This window comes from Gigantopelta aegis, chromosome 3 (assembly GCF_016097555.1).
Source record: "Gigantopelta aegis isolate Gae_Host chromosome 3, Gae_host_genome, whole genome shotgun sequence".
Lineage (NCBI taxonomy): Eukaryota > Metazoa > Mollusca > Gastropoda > Neomphalida > Peltospiridae > Gigantopelta > Gigantopelta aegis.
Window position 1 is genome coordinate 36,180,775 of NC_054701.1, and position 12,439 is coordinate 36,193,213.

Consider the following 12,439-nt stretch of genomic DNA (forward strand, 5'->3'; position numbering starts at 1 on the left):
TTTTCATCTTTTTTATGTCGAGCCAAACTAAAATTATTGCTGGAAAAAAACAACACTCTTTAAGTGGAGATTGATACATGGTATATATCAGGATGTAATGTTTGATTCGGATTTTTAATTTCCAGTTTGGAGCTCAACACAGTAAGACGTGTTTATTTCACTTGTGCAAACTGCATATGCTTTCCTGTGCTCGACTTGGGAATCCTCCATTTTGTTTTGTTTTCGTCAGCAAAATGGAGTTTTCTACTGGGATGTGTGCGGCCATTGGAACTGATTGAAATCTGGAACGCTTCTCGTTTCGACAGCCTGCACCACCAGGTTGGATTCTTTTTTAGCGAGATTCCTTGCCTCCACATCATTTCTCTGGTGACTTATGTCAACTTGTTTTTCCATGACTCGTATGACGGCTATTCTGCAGAACGCCACGGTTGTTTGTGTTTGTCTCTACATGTCTGAGCCTGTCCTAGCAGCACTGGAAGATTGACGCCCCACTCTAAGAAGAAATAGGAAGTGGGGTCGGCCCCTACTACTCTTTTCTAGACTTTACTTTGTTTTATAGTGATACTATCTCGTATCCTTCGGAGTTGGGGCCCATCTGCACCACAAAAACCAACCCATGATGACTGGACTATACCCTAGTCTGATTCTCTCGTACAGACAGATCTGGCTTCTCAAGATCTGTATTTCAGCACAGCACTACACCTTCAATGTCTATTGACTGTCAATCTAGGGTTTTTTATTGATGGGATGCAACCCATCTTGTCCCTACAAGTTGTGCACCCTAATGGCTTTAACGAGGACATATAGATTGGACTTTAAACGTTTAGACCATTCAAAATTTGATGTCAAAATTACTTCTTTTTTTAAAATATTATTAAATAGTCCGATCCTCTCTTCTTTCTCTTATGTATTTATATAAATATTTGGCCGAGCAGTCAATTTTAAAAACATTTTTGGCTTGTAATAACTTTTTTTTTCTTTTTTTTTTAAATCTTTTAACTTTTTTACTAATTACTATTTTCTAAATTCTGCCCATTTTAAACTCTATTCCCCCCACTACCCCCCCCCCCCCCTTCTATCCTGGACCCAGTCACTGGCGAAGTCGGAGACTGTCCCTGGGAGAGATGTGCTTGAACCTTAATTGGATATAGGCATGTTAATATGTTATCCAATCCAATCTGATTAAGATTTAATGGTGTTCCAGTGATACTGGTAGTATTTGAGACCAAGCATTGCAATTAAATATATATATATATACATGTATATATCTGAAGGTTAATTCAGTTTGAATCCTATTATGTATAGTTTTTGTGAATATTTTAGGCTCATTTGACAGTATATACTGAATTAATTTTATCATAAATTAGTAATATAATTTAAAGTATATTCAGTGGTCCTTTATCCTCATTTTCATTAAATGTCTGCCCCGGAAAAAAAATGAAAAGTGGAAAATTATTGCAGTCCTTTCAATGTGTTTGCAATTTTTTTCACTGTTAGTGTTTTTATTTCTTTATTAAAAGTGTAAATGTTGGATTATATTTTACAAGATAATAACTTTAGTTCCTTTGGGAATATAAATTTATTAGCATGTAGTTCACTTTGATTTTCTAATTATGAACAACTTGACATTTACCTGTTGCAATCACAAAACAAGGCTCTTTTGGGGATCAACAAGTTCTATTATTTTTTTAAATGTAGTTTTTGAAATAACTAACAATGTTAAGAAACTACAATTTACAGAATGTTTCGGGCAATAATACAAGACTGGGTTTAGTTAAAAAATAAAAAATCTAATTTGTATATTATAGTAAACTCTTAATAATTTGTTAAATAAGATCTTTATAACGATCAAGCCGAAGGTGTACCGAGGCCCCATGATGAAAGCAAGTCTTCAGTTTTGTTACTTGTGCTGAAGTTTATTTAACAGATTGACACCATGTGTCCACAAATTACCACCTGGGTGTCAATTGGATGATATGTAAAGATGTTAATGGTACATGTATATTTGTATTGGGTTGACTTTTACCTCAGTTCTGGCTGCCATTGTTCTCTCCCCAGGGGAATGTTTTCTTAGCCTGCCTTGGCTGATTCTGTGTGACCACTCTGGCAATGTGGTCATACTACTGTGTACATAGTGTCCAGCTTCTAGTTTGACTGAAATATTTTGATGTGAACATCACGCAACTGACATTGTGACGTACATATAGCAAAGCGAGGTATTTTTGAAATGACATTAAAATATTATTGGCATTAACGTTCAGTGTACAGAAGTAGAAATTGCATTAATTTAGTCACTAAGTACATGATATGTAAGTTAAATATGTTAAAAGACTTATTTTTTGCTCTGTGTAGATGCTAAATTTATTAGAATAGTTATTGAATATTGAAAAGATTTTACCGGTATAATAAAGACATTTTTTGGTGTCATATTGTAGACCTCCAAAAATATAACTACAGGTATGTACTTGTTTTTACCTGGAATTTAATTGCTATTTAAATTAAATATTTAGTGAATATATTTGTTAAATTTAATAAATATGTATTTAAAAAATATATTACAAATCTCACTCTTTCATAAACAGATTTATAATTTTCAGTTTAAGTAATTTTTAATTTTTTAAGTACTATTAAATACAAGTTGTTAATACATTACAAACTGGTCACTAATAACATATATAATATATACCATAATTTTTTTTTTAATAACACTTCTTCCAAATTAACATTAAGTACGATTTATTCATAAGACTAAATGTTGTTGTTGTTTTTTTGTTTCTAGAAGCTGACAGTCATCTCTAACCAATCACCCACTGATTGGTGGTCACACGGATTAGTAATATCACAAACGGCCCCGGCTCACATTCAGGCCTAAGTGGAGCAAGTGGTGTCATATTTTACTAATTGACACATTACATATTCCATCCCTCTTGTTTTCTGGACTGCATACCAAGCTTGTACCATGTGCTCTAAATATGCAATTTTCAGTCTCTTGCTGGTTATAGTAAGCCAGAAAAGTCACAGTAAGTCTTTCTTTAATAAATTTGTTGTTTCTAAAATGTATATAGATTTTTATTTGTATGTAGTTGGGATTTAAAAAAAAGTATTTGAAGGTGTGTGGTGTAAACTGGAATTTGATATGTAAAACTCTATACAGTGAGGTTCTATTTTCGCACATCTTGATATGGAGTGGATTATATTTCTCTGATGCTGTTAATTGTTATAAAGGTCAAGTCTAAAAGGTTTCTTTACAAAGCCGTTTCATATAGTATGAATTATACCATCATTTTAATAATTATTTATTTTATTTTATTTTATTTTATTTTTATTTCATTTCATTTTTTTATTTTATTTTATTTTATTTATTTATTTATTTATTTATTTATTTATTTATTTATTTATTTATTTATTTATTTATTTGTTTAATATGTTTTTATTTATTTATTTATGTTTAAGAAAACAAAGGATCAAGTTTTATTCTTAATGTGTAAAGCATATTATATATGCCATGAAAAAAGTTACTTTGAAAATTTTGACCTGATTACGTATGGTATATGTTTACCAGTTTCCCAGTGCAGTTTATTTTATACCATCTTGAATCTGTTAAACCACAGTGCTAGTGAACATATGGCACTTCTTGACATTTACTCTATTTATATTACTTATATACACTTAGTTTAATGGTCTGCTTTAAGAAATGGGGATGAATACATTAATTCATTTAATCAACCATTCTTTTATTCAATCCATGTCTCATCTGTCCATTCTTCCGTCCAACCATCCATCTGTCCGTCCATCCATCCATGCATTCATCTTGAATCTGTCACATCTCAATCTTTTATACATCCATCTATTCTAAAACCATTCATTTATTTGCTCTTTTATGCATCCATTCATCAGTTTAGTTTGCCCATCCATTTATCTATATCAGTCTATTCATTGATCTATCCATCCATCCATCCATCTATCCATCCATTAATCTATCTGTCTATCATTGTATGGATTTTTTCCCCCATCATTCTAACATATACTTCCAACATACAACATATATGCTCTTAAAAATATTGATAATTGTCAATGATCCTTAAATTATATGGGCTTTCTTTGGCATGTGTTGTTTTAATTGTAAACCAGGGGCTGGGAAAAAACCCCCAATTATATATGGTTTTTAAAATTATTTTTAAACAGGCATCTCCTCCACCTTACCAGTTTCTACCCAAGTTAATTGTGTGTACTGAAAATATGCCAAGCAATATAACCAGTTATATTTAATATAATACAGCAAGCTAACTTTAGAGAAAGTGATGATAGCTCAGGCAGAGCTGTTGTTTCCTGCCTGTTACTGTAGGTACTGGTACAACTTATGGTCAGTTGAACAACATATTTCCTGTCACATGGCCTCTAACTTGACAATAACAGAACATATGCACTGATGTACGTTCAAAATATACCAGACTGAGTATAACAGTATTTATCCTGCAAACACTGTTTCTGTAGGCCGATTGTGATGACCAGTTAAAGCAAAGTCATAAACGTATACTGGCAGATTATGACTTTTGACGTCACTCATGTGACGTCACATGCATAGCTACATTACAAAATCGCTCATTTGACCTCTGGGTCATCGTACAGCGTAGCTAAAATAACAGAAATAATAGCTTTTCCACTTAATTTTTATGGACTGCATGATAAAAATAATAACTAGTTAATGGTGTAGGATATCGGCGTCATCCTGTTCAGGCCAAATGGGGAAATTTCACTTAGCAAGCCTCGCAGAATTTCCCATTCTTACCTTCACAGGATAAAGCCGATATCCTATGTCATTAACTGGTTATTCTCTATACACAGTGTCGTCATAAAGTCATTTTAATTTAATTTCAGTTAGTATTCTTGCTTAGAATGTTCATTTGTACATTTGATTCCCATTCCAACCAATGCTGTACAACTGGTATATCAAAGGCTGTGGTATGTGCTCTCCTCTTTGGGAAAAATCCCTTGCTACAAATGGAAAAATGTTGTTGTTATTTACTTCTGAAGATTACTTGTCCAAATGAATAAAATAATCTATTGGGTACTCTAGTAATGTTGTTTAAAAAAAAATCAAACTTTAAACTTATATCTCTACATAAGCTGAAGACAGTGTTGTGATGTGATAGTTTTTGCCACTCACATAGAATTTTGATGATACTGGATTTTTATAATTACCTTCTTCTTTTTTTAATATGTCCTAATTAGTATTGAAATAACAGGGTACTTGACAGTTAAGAACACTTCCCTCACCACAAATATAAGCATTTACAACTCTCCAGGGCGGGACGTAGCCCAGTGGTAAAACAATATGTCCTAATTAGTATTGAAATAACAGGGTGCTTGACAGTTAAGAACACTTCCTTAACCACAAATATAAGCATTTACAACTCTCCAGGGCGGGACGTAGCCCAATGGTAAAGTGTCCGCTCGATGCACGGTCGGTCCGGGATCGATCCCTGTCGGTGGGCCATTGGGCTTTTTCTCATTCCAGCCAGTGCACTACGACTGGTACATATCAAAGGCAGTGGTATGTACTATCCTGTCTGTGGGATGGTGCATATAAAAGATCCCTTACTGCTAATCAAAAAAAGTAGCCCATGAAGTGGTGACAGCGGGTTTCCTCTCTCAATATTTGTGTGGTCATTAACAACATGTTTGATGCCATATAACCATAATAAAATGTGTTGAGTGCATCGTTAAATAAAATATTTCCTTCCTTCCTTCCTTACAACTCTCCAGATATGATTTGAAAATGGTCTGGGAATGTCTGTTATAACTTTAGACTAAAACTCAAAATCTTTAATGACGAAACATGCATGCTATTAGTATGGCATTGCCATGATGCTAAAGTCTCAAGACATTGATAAAACTTGAGTGTAGACTTTCAAAGTTTTATTAGCATGGAGCCAGAGACTATATTTATAAAACTTTAGACTCTAGACTCAACTTCTTAATGATGTTACACACATGCAATTTGTATGACATTGCCAGGACGTTAAAGTCTCAAGACGTGAATATTAAAATCTAGAGTCTAGACTTCAAAAGTTTTATAAGTATTGGGTCTGGAATGTAAGATGAATTTATTGGTGATTATACATTCAGGAATATGCCATGGTAAAACCCCTCTAAAAGGGACACCCATTGGACCCAAGTAAAATTTGGGTTTTAAGGGTAATCCAGTTTAAAGAGGTTCTGTTTTGTACTGATATTCAAAAAGGGACCATGAAAAACATCTGTTTTTGAGGAAATTCTGGTTTATAACGATCCAATTTTGAGGGGTTTTGCTGTATATTTTGCATGAATAGATGTGAAAATGTATTATTTCAAGCCAAAAAACTAAGTTTTAATTACAAATTCCATACAGTGTTTATAAAAGACCCAAATACCTTTAACAAAAATAGTCAATTATTATTTTCACCAGACTTGTTGTAAACTAGTAATGGACTGTTTTCCGCAGGCCTCCTGACCGACATTCTGACGCCATGCTGTATAGAGGGTATCCGGTGGTCGATGACCAACGGGAGGTGTACGGGTATCCACGTGAGGATAGCTAACGTGTCGGCCGAGGACCATCAGAGTTGCATGTCCATCATGAGCGTCTGCTGCATGAAGGAGATCCACGTCCAGCAGTGCCAGACTGGCAAGGAGACCGCGCTCAGCCAGCAGATTTGTTCAGTCAGGGACTCAGACCCTGGCGCTGAACAGTACATGGTAAAACAAGGCTAAAACAATAATGCAATGTCAGACTATTCGTATACCGTAAGTGTCCAGGGAAAATGAAGACAAAAGGGTCTGCTATATTCATATTCATCGCCACCCCCCATTCCAGACCATGCTATGCCCCTGCATCCATCCATCCATGCATGCATGCATCCTTCCATCCTTCCATCCATCCATCCATCCATCCATCCTTCCATCCATCCATCCATCCATCCATCCATCCAGCCAGCCAGCCATCCATCCATCCATCCATCCATCCATCCATCCATCCATCCATCCACCCTTCCATCCATCCATCCATCCATCCATCCATCCATCCATCCATCCATCCATCCATTCATCATATCCTTCCTAACTGATACCTCACAATTGGTAAATCAAAGACTTTGGTATGTACTGTCCTGCTTTTTTTGGTAGAAGTAGCCTACATTGTATGTGGTGGTATCACATTTCCTTTCATTCTTGACCCAGTGTCGAAATAACCATGCATTAGATAGCAAACAGCTTTAGATTGAAATGACCTGAATGTCACTGCTTAACATCTAACAATATTTCACTTCATTTACAGGAGTGCTGCCACTGTTGTCGTCTTGGCTTGACTGCCCGCCAGAGTAATCTCCCTTGTGAAAGTCCCGCATACGGTGATCCATGTGACACTAACTTCTGGGAGTGTTGTACTGGGCAGACGATGAGCAAAAACCAGACAAGAGGTAATGAATGCACTGGTGCTGGAATGGCGGATGATGCAGTGTTTCTGCCAAAAATATATTTTTGGGTATGGCGCTATGGAATTGAATGCAACCACAGGAAGGGGGCTTCCCCAGAAAGAAAATGGGTTAAATGTAGGGTTAGGGTTAAGAAAATAATACAGTAATGATAAGAGTAATTAATTTTATCAAACGGTTAACTTAAAAAAAAAAAAATCAGCAAAATATTTGAATATGGCGCCATACCCGTTTTACCCTCTGGCAGAAACCCTGTGATGGGATATATACAAATGTTTTTTTCATTCAAATGATTGTTAATTATTAGAATGCTGCTATTACTTAACTTCTTTGTTGTAGTTTTGGTTTTTTTTGTGGTGTTTGTTTGTGGTTTTTAGAAGCAAAAATAGAAAAACAAAAATGCTGTTGCTTTTCCTTCACATAGCCTAATCACTATTGATATGCTTCATTATAATGCTTTTTATAGATACACCTTATGCATCATATTCCTTCACTCATTTTACCTTATGTCTAATTAAGGTGCAAGTATGCTGTCTTGGGCACACAACTCATCTATCTAGGCTGTCAGTCCTAGTTGAATTTTCATCATCGACCATTGGTTCTAATCAGTTTGCACCAACTGATCCACTTTCAATTATACAGTTGGTTAGAATTGTACTTATGTTAAAATCATGACCTGTTCATTGGAATAAACCACACAAATGTGTTAATTTTACCTTTAATGCCTAATCAATATTTGACTTCTTTATGTACACATAAAAACAAACTCTAATCCCAGCATATTAACGTGAATTCTATTTTTTTTATTGTCATCAACATATTCTACTGCAATCTTTTATGAACATTCATAATTGATCATCACATTGATGGAGCCCAGATGAACAATTGTTTTTATTATTATCGATTATTGGAACATCTCTAGTTTAAACTTCATGTTAAATTACTTGTTCTTATATATAATAAAATAATAATATGCATATATAACACAAAATCCTGCATTTATTATGCTGCTTTCTGCAAAAATAACAGTTCATGCTTACATGCATATTTGATGGCTGATAGAAGTCTAACCTTTTGCTTGGGGCAGCTTGTAGGGTAGCAGTAACATTCAAAATTCTATGTAAATTTTGTTTATGGCATTACTGCTCAGTCAGTCAATTTGTAAGTCCAAAAGCTGAAAATTATTATGAATATTCAAGTAAAGAATTCTTTAAGGGAAATCTGTACAACCGTATTGTTTAAAACTACTTCTCTATATTTTTTGTTTAAAGTAGCAGTACCGTACTTGCCTAAATCATAAAGTATTTACTAAGGGAAATAATTCTGTTACCTCCCACTAACCCTGTATGGCCAAGATGACAAATTACTAGATTTTTCAAATAAGTCTCAATATGATAGACAGTTAGCAGTGTGTGATGTCCATCACCACTAAGGGAGTTTTATTAGAAAAATTTATCTCCATTAAAAATGTTTATTATAGGAAGTCTATCACCACTAAAAGAGTTTATTATGGGAAATCCATCACCACTGAAAGAGTTTATTATGGGAAATCCATCACCACTGAAAGAGTTTATTATAGGAAATCCATCACCACTAAAAGAGTTTATTATGGGAAGTCTATCACCACTAAAAGAGTTTATTATGGGAAATCTATCACCACTAAAAGAGTTTATTATGGGAAATCTATCACCACTAAAAGAGTTTATTATGGGAAATCTATCACCACTAAAAGAGTTTATTATAGGAAATCCATCACCACTAAAAGAGTTCATTATGGGAAATCCATCACCATTAAGAGAGTTTATTATAGGAAATCCATCACCACTAAAAGAGTTTATTATAGGAAATCCATCACCACTGAAAGAGTTTATTATGGGAAATCCATCACCACTGAAAGAGTTTATTATAGGAAATCCATCATCACTAAAAGAGTTTATTATGGGAAGTCTATCACCACTAAAAGAGTTTATTATGGGAAATCTATCACCACTAAAAGAGTTTATTATGGGAAATCTATCACCACTAAAAGAGTTTATTATAGGAAATCCATCACCACTAAAAGAGTTCATTATGGGAAATCCATCACCATTAAGATAGTTTATTATAGGAAATCCATCACCACTAAAAGAGTTTATTATAGGAAATCTATCACCACTAAAAGAGTTTATTATGGGAAATCTATCACCACTAAAAGAGTTTATTATAGGAAATCCATCACCACTAAAAGAGTTCATTATCTATCACCACTAAAAGAGTTTATTATAGGAAATCCATCACCACTAAAAGAGTTCATTATGGGAAATCCATCACCATTAAGAGAGTTTATTATGGGAAATCCATCACCACTAAAAGAGTTTATTATAGGAAGTCTATCACCACTAAAAGAGTTTATTAGGGGAAATCCATCACCACTAAAAGAGTTTATGTAAAATTCATCTCCACTAAAAGAGTTTATTATGGGAAATCCATCAACACTAAAAGAGTTTACATGTGTATTATGGGAAATCCATCACCACTAAAAGAGTTTATTATAGGAAGTCTATCACCACTAAAAGAGTTTATTAGGGGAAATCCATCACCACTGAAAGAGTTTATTATAGGAAATCCATCACCACTAAAAGAGTTTATTATGGGAAGTCTATCACCACTAAAAGAGTTTATTATGGGAAATCTATCACCACTAAAAGAGTTTATTATGGGAAATCTATCACCACTAAAAGAGTTTATTATGGGAAATCTATCACCACTAAAAGAGTTTATTATAGGAAATCCATCACCACTAAAAGAGTTCATTATGGGAAATCCATCACCATTAAGAGAGTTTATTATAGGAAATCCATCACCACTAAAAGAGTTTATTATAGGAAATCCATCACCACTGAAAGAGTTTATTATGGGAAATCCATCACCACTGAAAGAGTTTATTATAGGAAATCCATCATCACTAAAAGAGTTTATTATGGGAAGTCTATCACCACTAAAAGAGTTTATTATGGGAAATCTATCACCACTAAAAGAGTTTATTATGGGAAATCTATCACCACTAAAAGAGTTTATTATAGGAAATCCATCACCACTAAAAGAGTTCATTATGGGAAATCCATCACCATTAAGATAGTTTATTATAGGAAATCCATCACCACTAAAAGAGTTTATTATAGGAAATCCATCACCACTAAAAGAGTTTATTATGGGAAATCTATCACCACTAAAAGAGTTTATTATGGGAAATCTATCACCACTAAAAGAGTTTATTATAGGAAATCCATCACCACTAAAAGAGTTCATTATCTATCACCACTAAAAGAGTTTATTATAGGAAATCCATCACCACTAAAAGAGTTCATTATGGGAAATCCATCACCATTAAGAGAGTTTATTATGGGAAATCCATCACCACTAAAAGAGTTTATTATAGGAAGTCTATCACCACTAAAAGAGTTTATTAGGGGAAATCCATCACCACTAAAAGAGTTTATGTAAAATTCATCTCCACTAAAAGAGTTTATTATGGGAAATCCATCAACACTAAAAGAGTTTACATGTGTATTATGGGAAATCCATCATCACTAAAAGAGTTCATTATGGGAAATCCATCACCACTAAAAGAGTTAAATATGAGAAATCCATCATCACTAAAAGAGTTTATTATAGGAAATCCATCACCACTGAAAGAGTTTATTATGTGAAATCCATCACCACTAAAAGAGTTTATGTGAAATTCATCACCACTAAAAGAGTTTATTATGGGAAATCCATCAACATTAAAAGAGTTTATTAGGGGAAATCCATCACCACTAAAAGAGTTTATTATGGGAAATTCATCACCACTAAAAGAGTTTATTACTGAAAATCCATCACCACTAAAAGAGTTTATTAGGGGAAATCCATCACCACTAAAAGAGTTTATTAGGGGAAATCCATCACCACTAAAAGAGTTTATTATGGGAAATCCATCCCCACTAAACAAGTTCATTATGGGAATTCCATCACCACTAAAAGAGTTCATTATGGGAAATCCATCACCACTAAAAGAGTTTATTACTGAAAATCCATCACCACTAAGAAGCTTTATTACTGGAAATCCATCACCACTAAAAGAGTTATTATGAGAAATCCATCACCACTAAAAGAGATATTATGAGAAATCCATCACCACTAAAAGAGTTTATTATGAGAAATCCATCACCACTAAAAGAGATATTATGAGAAATCCATCACCACTAAAAGAGATATTATGGGAAATCCATCACCACTAAAACTAAAAAGTTTATTACTGGAAATCCATCACCCACTCATAAAGACTTTATTAAGGAAAATCCATCAGATCACTAAAAGTTTATTACTGGAAATCCACCAGCACGAAAGAGTTAGGTAGGGGAAGTAACTGTGTTGTACGTGTTTTCCTCCAGCGCACACTGAAGGTCAAGGTGACAGTGGCTGGGCGGGGCAGGATGATGTGGATGAGTGTGCACAGTTCCCGAATAAGATTTGTTCTCACCGCTGTATTAATACCCCAGGAAGTTTTCGCTGTGAATGTCACAAGGGATTTGTGCTGGACCAAGATGGCCGAACCTGTCGTACTGAAGGTGAAAAGAAGGAGGATGAATATCCCAGCTGCACTTTATTTCTTTTATATTTAATTTTTGTTTTTAATATATGGTTGTTTTAGGGGTTTTTTAAAAATAGAAATGCAGACATAATTTCTAGTATAAAGTAAGATTTAGACTTTAATATGCTTATTTGCTTTGGCTGGCTGGCTTTATGTTTCTCGCATAGCACTCTTGCTTTTTAGCTATTATTAATAATTTACATTTTTGATATCATTTTCAATTTAATCAAAAAATAATACCTTATACTGGAATTTAAGTACATAGATTTGTGAGGATTAAGAGTTGGAGATATATTTTGTAATAATCCATTGGTTTTGTATAGGAATGCAGATATGTGCAAGTATATGAATGCTT

General features: G+C 34.0%; 1 protein-coding gene across 1 annotated transcript in view; it reads left to right on the top strand.

Annotated features, from left to right (window-relative positions):
* LOC121368620 (fibulin-2-like) overlaps positions 1 to 12,439 on the top strand; it is a 59,434-nt gene that overhangs the window by 26,246 nt on the left and 20,749 nt on the right. The window contains exons 11-12 of the mRNA XM_041493359.1: positions 6,485 to 6,738; positions 7,316 to 7,457. Of these exons, the coding sequence (XP_041349293.1) occupies positions 6,485 to 6,738; positions 7,316 to 7,457 (396 nt within the window). The remainder of the gene's footprint in view (positions 1 to 6,484; positions 6,739 to 7,315; positions 7,458 to 12,439) is intronic.